This window comes from Natator depressus, chromosome 20 (assembly GCF_965152275.1).
Source record: "Natator depressus isolate rNatDep1 chromosome 20, rNatDep2.hap1, whole genome shotgun sequence".
Taxonomy (NCBI): Eukaryota; Metazoa; Chordata; order Testudines; family Cheloniidae; genus Natator; species Natator depressus.
The window spans coordinates 2415456-2428720 of NC_134253.1; the positions used below are offsets into that span (position 1 = coordinate 2415456).

General features: G+C 56.0%; 1 protein-coding gene across 2 annotated transcripts in view; it reads right to left on the reverse strand.

Annotated features, from left to right (window-relative positions):
* Positions 1-6436: 6436 nt before the first annotated feature.
* The window catches only part of RNF41 (ring finger protein 41), a 31913-nt gene continuing 25084 nt past the window's right edge, over positions 6437-13265 (reverse strand). For both annotated transcript variants that reach the window (XM_074935700.1, XM_074935701.1), the window contains 4 exons: positions 11395-11666; positions 10281-10416; positions 9554-9657; positions 6437-7998 (listed from right to left, as the gene is read on the reverse strand). In XM_074935700.1, coding sequence (XP_074791801.1) covers positions 7647-7998; positions 9554-9657; positions 10281-10416; positions 11395-11666 — 864 coding nt within the window. In that variant the 3' untranslated portion in view covers positions 6437-7646. The remainder of the gene's footprint in view (positions 7999-9553; positions 9658-10280; positions 10417-11394; positions 11667-13265) is intronic.

A 13265-nucleotide genomic window follows, 5' to 3' on the forward strand; every position in this document is an offset into this window, starting at 1 on the left:
TTGGAGCCATCTAGTGTCTGGTCCAGTCCAGCCTCACACCATTGAGCCGCCGAGGATTTCCCTGCTTGGGCTGAGAGATCCGGCTCCTCCCAGGGGGTTGGCGGCTTGCTGGAGGAGCATGGCTGGTGGCAGGATGGCAGCTGGCTGAGGCCGGGTGAGCTGACAGTCGTGCGGGTACCGCAGCATCACAGACAAGCTCCAAGAAGGGATCGGCGGCCCCCCAGTGCTGAATTTGTAATGAAAGAGCAGCCAGGGCTCGAGGATTTTTTTACGTCCACAACTGCTGCAGCACGTCCAGAGGTGCCGGGGCTCTGAACTGTCGGGCCCGGAGGTGCCAGGGCTCAGCCCTGGCACAAATTAAGCACTGCCCCTGCCCCCCATAACAAAGCCAGGCCCCACCCCCGGGAGCCAACAGCCTGTGATGAGACACAAGAGGTGGAGTCAGCCGTGTGGTGCGTGGCAATTAGCACTCCCTGCCCCCCAGCCACATGAGCAGACAGCAAAGGGGCGGGGGAAATGAGATGGGGGTACAAGCTGCTACATGCCTGCCCCCCACGCAGCAGCATCACAACAGTGGCTAGAATTCCCAACAGCCATCAGAGGTGCAGGGTGCTGTACGTAGTGTGGAGGGCGTCCCTGCCCTGGGTTGCTTACCATCTACAGCAACCAGGCCCCAGGGTGGGAGGAGAAACAGAGGCACAGAAAGCAGCAGCAAGGTGCCCAGGGTCACAGGGTAGCAGCAGAGCCAGGTCTCTTGAAGCTGGATTAGGCCTCGCCTTTCTTCTTCTGGAGCTAGAAGATGGGAAGTAAATGCACCCGCTCCCCCTGGCCGCCGGGGCACCCTGCCAGGCCCAGGCTGATCATTAGCAGAGCAGAGATCGAAACGGGGAGAAGAAATTGGACACCCACGAGCCACGCAAGACGAGGGAGCCATGGGGGATGTTGGTGACCCTTGTAACCATGAAACGCCAGCAGCTCTCCCCTGAAGGCACATGGGGACCCGCGGGCCTGGCCGGCGGTCAATTTCCCCAAGCCCTTAGTGCTAAGGATTGTCTGTCTACTCCAGCCACAGAACCAGCTCCCCGGGCCTTAGGCAGAGCCCATGGTCGCACCTTCCCCGCACTCCTAGCCTTTGGCAGGACACGTAGAGCCCAGGCTGGGCGCGTCACGGTGACTGGGGTTAGATTTGGATAGGTAAGAGCGGGCCCGTCTGTTTCAGAGCACTCACAACCTGCCCCCAAACCAGTTCATACAGCAGCAAAGCGAGAGAAACGCTGCTCGAGATGGTAGCAGGGTGACTTCCGGTGTGTTTAGAGACGTGATAGTGACAAAACGCTCCGGAAGCTTTTTGAACCTCATTCCGTCATTAGGTCCTGACCTCTCCCTGCCATAAGTTCCCAGCAAATTTAAATCAATGTAAAAAAAATGCTAAAGACCCAGAATTTTGTGCAACTGAAAATTTAAAAAAAAAAAAAAAAAAAAAAAAAAGATAAAAAACCAAAGAGCTAAAATCGGCAATATTCTCCCTCAAAACGACCAAATAAAGTGAATTCTGCCCATCTAGTGTCAGTAGATGGAGCATGTTTGGGGCCCCGGGACAATAGGCTCTCGTCCACCCTGCAGGCGTTTGCCGGGTGCCTCCTAGGCCCGGCTGGAGGAGGGGAAAGACAGAACAAGCTGCTGGTCACAAGGCTTAGAAGCCAGAAGGCGTTTCCTGGGAGGGGCAGGAGCGTCCCATCCTGTAAGCAGAGGCCGGTTTGTTGCTTTCCCGTGCGGCGGCGTGCGCAGAAGGGACCCTCCAGGCCAAGGCAGAGAAAACGGGACTACGCAGAGATGCCGCCTGACCCCTCGCCACTCCCGGTCATTTGCTGGCCCATGACACTTCCCCAGGAACCCCGGCTAAGATTCCACCCCCAGCCCAATGCCGCTGAACCTGCACGCGGCCTGATGGTCACTGCTCCAGCACCTCGGAGCCCCATCCTGGGCCTGGCCTCCTGTGGCCCACGCTCTGTACAAACCCATCCTGCCCCTGGATGGTGCTGGGCATGGCTTAACCAGCTGCCATGCTCCCCCCCAGCACGGGGGCAGTTGGAACAGTGCAGGGGAAGGACGGTTAAGGGACGGGGGCTTGGGAGATTCAAGACAGAACCCGCCGTCCTGCAGGGAGCATTTAATGAGGCTTCCCCCTCTCGCAAAACACTCAGAGGCCCAAGCTGGCGAAGGAGATGGCGGCGGTACTTCTGGTGCCGCAAAGCGCCGGAGGGAAGCGGATGCCGGCTGCAACAAGCAGAACCCAGCCCGATTGCAGGAGGAAGGGGCCTGAAGAGTGTCTGGCCTGGCCGCCCAGCTGCATGGGTGGGGGGCGGGGAAGGAAACGGAGGAACTAGACGCTGTCAGCCCGGTGCCTGGAAGAGCCGGAGGCCGTTTGAACAAGCGCAGAACCCGTCGCATCATCCTTCCAGCCGGCAGCCTCGGGAACCAGTGTGCACCAGAACTGGTCCTCATGGGGGGGACCCCACCCGGCCGCTGGAATAAAGCCAGGACCACAGAGGGGGAAGAGCGCAGAGCAGACAGTGGAGTGGGGCCAGCCCCTGCTCTCCTCCCCCGCCCCCAGAGCACGCAGGGCCCCAAGGGAGCGTATGGAAGACTAAGGGGCTGGTACCCAGGTTCTTTCACGAGGCTGCTGCGTGCCCCCATTACGGCCTGCTGCCGTGGCTGCTTTTAGCAATAAGCAATAGTGGTTTCAGGCACTTTATTGATTTGCTGAAATCTCCCTGTCCAGCGCTAGCGCGGGGGATCTCTCGCCGTGCAGAGGGTAACGGCAGCTCGGGACGAAGGCGCCGATGGCAGCAGGCCTATAGGCCTCTGCTTCCAGAATAAAGTCACCTTGAGCCCGTCACAGGGCGGAAGGAGCTTTAAGTCTTTGCTCTTCACGCAGCAATTCCAACATCTTGGGGACAGATTCCGTCACAGAACGGCCCTGGGAAGGAACTAGGCTCCCAGAGGCTGAGTTACTCATGAAAGGGGACAGACATGAAAGGGAGGGAGCGGGAGGGAGTTTGTATTTGAACCCCCCCACACCCGTCTTTTTGGGGTGGGAAGCCTGTTAGGGCTCCTGAGTGGCAGAGAGGTTGTGTTAAACATTCCGGCTGTTTGCCCCTGAGCCCCAGGGGGAGCCAGGTGGGGAGCCGACCACAAGGGCAGGGGAACAAGCTTTATTCAGACTATTTCAAAATGATGCTTTTGCCAACACCTGTTGCACTCAGAGACCCATCGAATGCTTGGAGAAAGGGGGGGGGAGGGGTTGGTCAAAGATTCACCACCACCACCCCCCTCCCACCTCTCGGGAAAGGACTCCCACATCCAGCAAACCATCCATCAGAGCCAGGCAGACTCGGCCTTCCTGATACTTGAGGCTTAAGAATAAGCGGGAGAATTCACACACACGCTTCCCTAAAGTATGAGCAAAAGGGTCCAGTCCCAGCCCGCCATGCCCCCATCCCCCTCCTCCCCACCCTAGGACACTCCTGCTGCTAACTTTGCAATGGCTTGAGCAGCGTAGCCTCCAATCTGGGCTGGGTCCTGGATAAGTGCTGGCAGCCAGGGGCTCCTGCCGGAACAGAGCCTTGCAAAGCAGATCTTTCCTCCCCGCTGAGAACTCTTTCACTGCCTGCAAGAATGGGGACATTTAAAGTATCCCTACTGGCCTCTGAATTAGCACCGTTGGGCTGACTGGGGGTAATTCCACCTCAGAACCGTTGTTTCAGGCTCTCTGCAAACCCAGGCAGCGATTGGCAGCACTTCCGGGCTGCTGGTGGGGGTGCACGCCACTCTCGGGGAAACGCTAGGAGAGGGTGAAGGCAGCAGAGCCGCTTCTCTCTAAAAAGAAAGATTGGCAGCTAACCCGTCAAGCCAGAGCTAAGAGAAGCCCGGCCTAGGAGAGCCCAGCTGTGGATACGAACGCCCTAGAGGGAAGGGGTGCAGCCGCCACGTCCAAACACGCTACTGCTGAACACCCCGGGAGACGGAGCCCAAACCCGGGGCAGGAGCACGGAGGGGGCTGTTCAGTGGCGAAGCAGACGGAGCTTACAGAGAAGCCAGTTTCGTGATGGGACCGGGGACCATGTGAACACAACAGTCAAATGCTCTCTTCCCCAAATACACTCGTCTCTACCCCCCTGAAATGCTGTGGGCTGGCCCTAGCTGGGGAGGAGGGGGGGAGACTTCCTGAGGAGTACGTCATAATTTCGGGCCATCAGCAAGCTTGCCCCAGCGCCTTGCATATGGGGTTAACCTCCCGTCTAGAGGCTCATCCAACAGAAACCCCCCAGGGCTTTGTGAGCTGCCGAAGTGGCCCTGCAGCAAGTCGCCTGGTTGGATCAGCAGAAGGATTTTTGTTAGCAGAGCAGAGCCCAGCTGTCCCTGCATCAGATTCTTGCAAAACCCCAACGAAACGCCAGGCTCGTCAAGCGCTCAGGATGGTGTCAGCTGGAACACAGCTCCCCCCCCCGGGTATTTTCTGGGATTCCTTTGTGCAGCAGAGTAATAACCCTTCCAGGAGTGCTCATGCTGGGGGGGACTCCAGCCGCGGTACACGGCCGATACGGTTTCTAGCTGGCACCCGAACAAGGGACTTGCACAGAGAACTAGCTATTAGGCAGAGGCTCATTTGTAGGGTCATTTCCAGTGGTAGAAGTCTGTAGAGAGTATACAGCAAGGTGTGAACTGAACGCAGCTGGCAAGGAAAGGTCATGGAAAAGCAGAAGCAGGTTTTGCAGGGTTTCCATGCAGGAGAGAGCGCCTGGAGATCGGAATGAAGGATTGGAGAGTCAAGAAAAGGCAGTTTATTAGTGCAGTCAACACAATTAAACAGCACACACAAGACACAACCAGCGAAGACACCATTGCAAGTCTAGTCTGATTTCTGAGTGCCCAGTTCCTCCAGTGGAAAGGAGACGGAGGCCATCTCTGGAAGCGAAGGGTCCAGTGGAGGCGGGGGAATCTTTTTTTTTTTTTTTTTTTTTTTTTAAAATGAGACCAGCTAGCCAGATACAGTTACCAGGTTGGATTTAGCAGCTTTTTCTAATTCCTGAGCATAAGGGTCTGGGTTGGGCAGAGCTCCCACCCAATAATTCCCCTTCTACACACGTCATCATCGAGACATGAGTTCAAACACAACCCGCTCCATACCTCAAACTGATCCGACTTCTGAAGAACACGCCAGATGCTTGTAACGTAGGATACGAGACACACGGAAAACTATGAAGTTACCCAACAAAGAGCTTCTACAACTGCAGGGGGAAAGCCAAGCCATGTCCTGAAACAGAGAACTAGCTGGATTTCCTCAAGAAATATGCTGCATTAAAACAAAAACAAACCAACCCACATGAGCAAATTTGCCAGTTGAAAGAGAAACAAAAATGCATTAAAAGAAGGACCCTAAAAACTCCGCCCAGGCAGGCCGGGCGGTAAAGGTGAATGCCAAACTGAACTCCTGCTGCAGTTTACAGAGCCTCTAAAGCAGGACGCAAAGGCTTCCCCGGATGTCCACTGAACAGTGGAGGGAAATTGGAAACAGTATCTGGACAGCGTGAAACAAAACCCGCTGCTGTGGCTTGAGAGCAATAGTTCTCATGCAGCATCTCCTTGCCCATGGTCTGTGTTGCAGCTCCAGGACCAGAAGAAAAGGGGACACACCTTTGTAACAAGCAGCTGGGCGAGGGGAGGCCTCCTCTGCTCAGAGCACCGGGAGGCACTTCTAGCTCCCTCCAAGACCCTCAGCCACCCTCTACCTTTCTCTAGCGTCATACAGCTGGGCTGACCGAGGCCAATCAGAGTGAGGCATGATGGGAAACGTAGTTCTTACGGAGCCTACATCTGGGCAGGCTCCCATTTCAGCAATGGTCTGCGGGGTAAGTCACCCACTGGACAGCTGCTGCCCCTGAAGATGGTCTCCAAGAACTCTCACTTTTGCAGGGCTGCTCTGCCAGCTGGGGCAGGGTACGGCAGACGGCTAGGGCAGAGGGGTGGGGGGGGTCTGATCTCAGTACAAGTCCTTGCCAGCGGCGGAGGGAGCTCCGCTGTTGACCGACTGAACGGGAACCCAGGAGAGGTGCTTGTTTGTGGAGCAGTTAACTGGGAATTCAAACTCTTACCCAGCCAATTTGTGTCGCCCTATTCCCAGCTTCTGGCTAGCAGCTGGGGAGGCTCAAGCTATTCAGAGGACCAAAGAGATGCAAGCAGTCTCCAAAGGGATGGTAGTGTCAAGGTCTGGATTAAAGCAATCAGAACCTCTTATTTATTGACAATTCACTCCCTGTCCCACACGCAGCCACCTTGGGCACAAAACAATGAACTAAAGAGGAAACAAAGTCTCCAGGCAAGACAAACACTGAAAGAAAGGAACAAAAACCAACCCACCCACCCCCCGCAAAAAAATCCCACAAATGCAAATAAATTAAGTTCCCGACAAATAAACTTAATTGAACCTGGCAGCATTTCTGGCCACTGTATTTAAAAAATAAAATAAAAGGAAAAAATACAAACAAGGCAAAAAAAGGTACAAAAAAACCGAATCACAATCACAAGTGTCTGGAAAAATACATAAAGCTCTTTGTCGACTGTTCAACGCGCACACAAACAGGACAGCTGAATCTAGGTTCTGGGCAAGAAGTGGAGACTCTCTACCTTCACTGGCAGGTAGAGAGGCCGTCCACATTACAGGCTTCTGGAGTCCGTCTCCTCACTCGGAGCGTCCGGTAGGCTCAGAGTGGGAGGGCTGTCCAAGGAAAGAGTTTAGTTCCACTTCCAATTTCCCCGTGAAGCCGGGTTTCTCCCCAGCGCAGCATAAGGCCACATGGCCAAGCTCCAGAGCGCGTTTGCTCGACGGCTCAGCTGTTTGGCTGCAAAACGCCCTTATGTTGAACTTGCTACTCACTTGTGGGGAGAAGGGGGCGGTTATTTGGCATCACTCGTGTCTGCAGCTTAGCCCCCCGGCTGAACCGTCAGCGGATCTGAGCAGGATCCCACTTCCCACCTCCCACCAAAGGCTGCAAAGCGAGACCTGCCTTTGCAGTCCCGCACACCACGCAGGCGAACGTGAGCCCGGCTGGAGAGCTGTGGCTTTCACACGGGTGCCTCAGAGTGAGGAGAGAAACCGGGATGGGGGGGGGGTGGGGAAAAATAAAGCTTCGGCGCAGACGTGAGCACCGTGCCGTTGGGTCACCCCAGGGCAGCACCATGCCGAGATCCGCTGGCCCGTTTGGTTTGGACTACGCCAGGAGGCCAGGACGATGGCAGAGGTGTCAGCTTTCAGGCCCCAGGGGGCCTGCTCTAAAGCCCGCAGTGGTTTCAAGGGGCTGCGTGCTTTTCAAAGCCAGTTAGAAGCCACACGGACACTGGACTGGGAGGCGGATCTGCTGCAAGAGGCAAACCGCATTTTGCATTTGATGCTGGGTGACTGCCCAGCGTGATGAGGGAGCGTTTGCCAGAGGCCTTCAATCGCTTTTTAAATTACGAGCCACACGCTTGGAGGAATAATGCCCTGATATAATGCTGTGACTGACGGGGGCGGGGAGATGATGTCAGCGGCTTAGACAAGTTATTTTTTTTTCAAGCACAAAATGTTTCTCTCTCTTTAAAAGTCTTTAGATCTCCTCCACTCCGTGTGCAAATATCATCACCAGCCCCGGCTCGAGCACCATGTCCTCCCCCATGTGCTGGTTCTCACAGGCCATCACCACCACGGCCTGCTTGCCGGGGATGCGCTTGGCCACGTAGTTCTCGTAATAGCGCCGGTTCATCTGGCGGGTTTCCAGGGTGGCCAGGCCCTGCGGCCAGTTCCGCTCGTGGGCGTTCTCGATCAGCTCGTTGATGATGGACGTGGGGCACCCGCTTTCCACCAGCGAGCGCTTGATGACCGCCTGGAGCACGGCATCCGGCGTGGAGATCATCCCGCCCCACCGCGTCACCCGGGCAGGCTGCAAGGAGTTCACCCACCTGTAAGACACCAAGACACCATGGGTAAAATACAGGGGCACCCAGGAGACAGTAAGTGCTAACAGGCAGGCAGGGACTGCTCTGCCAGAGAACGAGACATGCAAGACGGCTACTTCAACGTGATCCTCAGAGGCAGGCTGGCCACATCAAGGATTGTCAGAGGTTCTGGGGTGTCTACAGAATATAGAGCCAGCTTATAAAGGTCTCAGAAAGGGCAGTGCCAGAGAACTCAGGTGCCCCCTCTGGGTGAAATTGGGATGGATCCAGAAAACCCACCAGCTTTCCTTCATAAAACCTAGTGGAGAATGGATGTTAGAGCCAGCCGCTCCCTCGGGCACCGCTGGGGTTGCACCCTCTTCTGGTGGAGAGAAGGGATGAGGTCGGAAGGAGAACATGGCACAGAAACCGATGCAGTTAGAGATCATGCCCATGACAGAAAACAATCTGCCAGACTCAAGTAGCTAAAAGCAATGTTGGAGGGACATCTGGCTACCTCACAACTTCCTAGTACTAACTGCTTCAGGGGCGGGCGGACGTCTGTCAATACAGAGCCCTTTGCCTCATGTCCCTGCTCTCCTCCTTTCTCCTTAACTCACGGTACATTGCTCCTGAAGTCAGAGGCCTCGGAGTTCTTCTGGACCTTAAATCACGGCCCCTCTCTCGCCCCCTTCACAGAACCTCCTTCCCATCAAACTCCTTTTCCAGGCCGTAACTGCAACTTGGCGACGAATGAAAGTCCTCTCTCTGGTCCACTCTACGTGAGCCAGCCAAGCATGTTCCCAAGGTCTTGCTCCAGAAAGTGGGGCCACATCTCTGGCTTCCCAGCTACCCTCACAGCTATCCAAGATGGCCTTCAAAGTTCTTCATGGGCTTGCTTCCCTCCAGCCTCTCAGACCCACCATGACCATTTAGCGTCCACCCCTGCCCAGGACAGTATTAACCTCCGATGGCAGCAGATGCGGCGGGGAGAGAAGCTGCAATTTTCCAGCTTTCCAGGCACCCGAGGAGGCTTCCGTGTTCAAGCAGCAGATGCACCAGAATTCCAGTGACCACCCACGTCCATGTCCGAGAACCCCTGGAGTTCTCCCTGTTCTTTTGATGCTGTTTTATTAACTCTGGTTAATTCAGTTTTCCAGAGCTGTGCTGAGTTGACCCTTCCACCAGTTCCCATCTGTCCGGTGCAAGGATCAGCTCCAAAGCCATTTCTTCCAGCCCCATTTTCATGGGCAGGACACGGGCCGGCAGCTCACTGGTTTCGAACTGGCTGCAGGTACAGAATTTTACAGCGGGTGGGACCTGTAACATGAACAGGGCTGAGTCGCCAGACTTCGGTCTCTAGCACAACGTCCTTAGCGACGTCCTGCTTGCTTTAAGATTATGGGTTTTCTTGTGGCTCGCTTAGCTTGGTCCTGAATCTGCTGGGGGGATTTAATGACTGTTCCCAAGTCTTGCCAGCTGAGCTGACGCATCAGTCCCCTGGTCTGCCTCCCGAACACCTACTCACCGAGGCAGGCCCCCATTGTAACTGGGATTGTAAGTTACCAGCGGCACTTACTCTAGGATTTCATTGTATTCAATGGTCTCTTCCAGGTTCTGCAGGTTGGGGTTGACGCTGCGGATGGCTCGCATGTAGGCCTTCAGCAGCTGGATGTCCCGTTTCTGCAAGAGGGAGGGCAAATGGAGAGATGTCTGCAACAGGCAGGAGTCCCTCACGCACACAGACCTGCCCTCCCCACTTCCCACAGGTGGGTAGGGCTGGGAATGGGTTGCAATCCAGGCACTGAACAGAAGGTTTGTTATGTACAGCCCCACACGGGACAGCAGCAGGGGACCTGGTTGTCTCATTAACACTCAGGTGGTGGAAGCAGAGTTTTTAAAAAATTAACCCTTCACTATTTTTCCTGCTCATTCTCCGTGTCCCAGCAGGCCCGCTTGGGGAGCCTCAGAGCTCATGAAACAGACCGAGGTCAGAGTACCTGGAGTGCTGCCGTCCTCCCCTGCGTCCGAATCCTGTGAGCTCAGAGCACAACGCTCCCGCTGGGAGGGGACCCCACGGGACAAGGATTTCGATGCGGGACAAACAGCCTGGAGCTGGGAGAGGAAGCTCCCATTCAAACAGACACTGCACGCGCTAGAACCTAGTGGTCTACCAAGCTGCCTTTGGTTTTTAACCATCGGATTCATTTGTCCAATATTTGTGCCAGGTTAAGAGTCCAGCCGGCAAGAGAAGCTGTTAGCCTAGAAGGCCGGAGCAGACTAGACCCCCACGGGAAAGCGGCTACCTGCTCAGCTAGCTGATGCTTGTGCTCTGCCGAAGTCTTCTCCAGCTCGGCAATTCTCGTCTGCTGCTGCTGCACCACCGACCTTAAGTGCTTGATGCAGTTGTGATTCGGCAGCTCATCTTTGGGCATTTCCAAGCTGCAGGGAGAGAGAGCGGACGGCAGGGGACAACAGGACAGGCCAGGGCTCGGGATTAGCAAGGAGCATCAGAACCCACCCAGCTCCCACGACAAACTCAGAAGTGTGGGGGACTTGCAGCGAGACATCAAACTAGCCTGAATTATAATTAACCACAGGCGTTTTGGACGGGATCTTAAGCTCTCATGAGTCAGGGTTTAAACTGATCTAACCATTAGGGATCAGGATGAGGTCAGGGGAGGGGGGGGGGTGATTCCCCATCTGCCTACTGCAGGCTTCTTTCACTCTTCTCTGATTGTCTGGTGCTGGCCACCACTGGAGACAAGGCCCTGGAGTAGCTAGACCTACTATACAGAACCACTCACCTCCAGGTCAGCTGGGATCACTAGCCCGCCCTCCCCCACTGGACAGCCAGTGGTCTCCGCACAGCTCATGCATCATAATACCCAGCCAACAACTCACAGAGAAACTGAGGCCGGAGACCGACTGCCCTGCTCCAGCCGACCTGGGGGAAGCGGGCGTGGGTAGGAGGTGCTGCTCATGCTACACCTTGTTCCGTGGATACGAGGTTAGATGTCTCACTGACTTAGGTTCCTAACTGCCACCTGGACCTTAGGAACGTCACCCCCAGTCTCCAGGGCTGGAAATCCAGGGCAGGTAAAATGAAGTTTAAAGATGAGCAAGACACCAGCTGCCAGCGGGCTCAGAGACTGAGCTGCGATGGCCAAGCCTGGATAGCCCTCCCCTGCGGAGCACCGCTGACATTTACCCAGCCCTGTGCACTCCCAGCTGGGGGGAGATCAGCCTTGTCCCCAGCTGCCTCACGGGTGGCTACAGGTCTGGCCTCACCCCCAGGAGCAGGCTGTCTCCTGAGACAAGTTACTCGAGGCCTCAGTGCCTTTAAAACTTGAGCCAGGCCCTCCCCTCTCTCCGGTCCCCTTCAGCCCCAGGAAACAATCCAGCAAGAATAATCCTCACCCACATCCTTGCTCGCACGTCACCGGCCGCTTTGGGTTATGTTCGCAGTCACTGAGGTGAGACATCAGGTTGTCGAGTCGCACGACTGCCGTGCAGCCGAAAACAGCGTTGTCGCACGTGATCTGCAGCTTGGAGAGCATGTTCCGCATAATCCGGGGGACGGGGCGGAGGTGGGCCACAGTGACGACGCTGCGGTCCACGGGGCAGGTCTGCTGCTGGGAGAACCACTGGGTGATGCAGGCGTTGCAGAAGGCGTGCTCACAATGCGGAGCCTGCATGGGGAAGGAACCGCAGAATGCAGTGACTTATCCCGACCCCCAGCCTCGTTCTCCGCCCGCAAAAGCCCAGGGCAGATGGGCAAAGCCGGCACCTTTCACCAGGCCTGCAAATATCGTCCATCCCGCCTCTCAACCAGGCCTGGGAGGTGAGGAAACACTCCCCCCAGCCATCCCCCAGCCACAAACCAGGGCTCGCAAAGCGCAAGAGCTGTCACATGCTGCCCTGCTCCACCCACTAGATGCTACTGTCTCTTTAAACGCAGGCTTGACGGTCCACGAAGGGTTGGGATGCTAAATGGATGCCTTTTTCGGGAGCAGTTTAGAATGGTACTTCACTGTATTTACCCAGCTGGCCGTTACGAGGGCTGCAGCAGGAAGGCGAAAATCTGTCCAAAAGCTGCAGGACACTGGGCGGGGAGAAGAACTCCGCTGCCTGGAGGCCAGCAAGCCCCGAAGTACCCAGCGGGCAGTTCTTGCATTAGCCTTCCTCAGCCCATTCAATAGCATCGTTCGTAACGTTTCCAGAAGCACCCTTCAGTGACACTGATCTGGACCCATTAGACACCCCGACTCACTGGCCTCACCACCTTGGAAAATGAAGGCAGCTGCGGTTACTAGAAGACAACAGAGCGAGTGCAGGGCGTGGCACAATGGAAAGCTCCCCGCTGCTGAGGGTGGAACTGACTGCTTCCCATCATGGTCTCATTGGACTCTGCAGGGCGGCCCAGGGCAGGAGGAAGGGTCCAAACCCTTGCCCCAAACCCTCCATTTGAGAAGGCCCCTGAATTGAGTGGGTTTGTGACCTGGCACGGGGGCTTGCAGCCCCAGGCAGGTTTGGCTTGGACACCCCAGGGAGGGGAGCTGGCCCCAACCCCTCTCCCGTCAGTAGGAATATTTTTGGAAGTGGGGGGGAAGAAGACCCTCAGTTCCAGATTTTACTCTGGTTGGCCTGGTGGCTCTGGCTCCCCTTCATGATCTATTTGCTCTGCTGGCCTTCGCACCCACCTAGGTCACTGCCCCCGACCCGAGGCCCTGCTCTCGCCCTTGGTTAACAATGCGTCTTACTGCAGCGAGACTGAGAACCAGCTCTCTGCAGCCCGGGCTGTCCCCCCCGGGCTGAAATCTTTCCCATCAACTCTGCTAACTCCTCCTGCCCCTGGGAAATAAACAGACACAAGCCAGAGCAGAACCCAAACCACACTGGAGAGTCAGTGGCACTCAGCACCGGGAGTCTCTGAGACACCAGAACGTTTGGTTGCCAGAGTTGTAGCCGTTACCAGGGAGCCCCTGTTCCGGGCGTCAGTTTAACAGGCCGTGGCAACACCAGGCTGGCCAGGATCCTGTTTACATACTCGTGTCGCTAGGAGCTTTCTAGGAGGGCTTCTCCAACCACAACAAACCAATTTCTTTTCCCCCTGGAAATGGTGCTAGCCAAGCTGTGCCGTACCACGCCCCTCCTTCAGGCATACGAACGGCCCCTTCCCAGCCAGGGCAAGGAAGCGAACACAGAGGTGCCAGATAACTAGACTGGGACGCTCCCTGAGAGGCAGGACATGACTAGTCCAGATTCCTGAATTTACTCCGTGCAGTGCA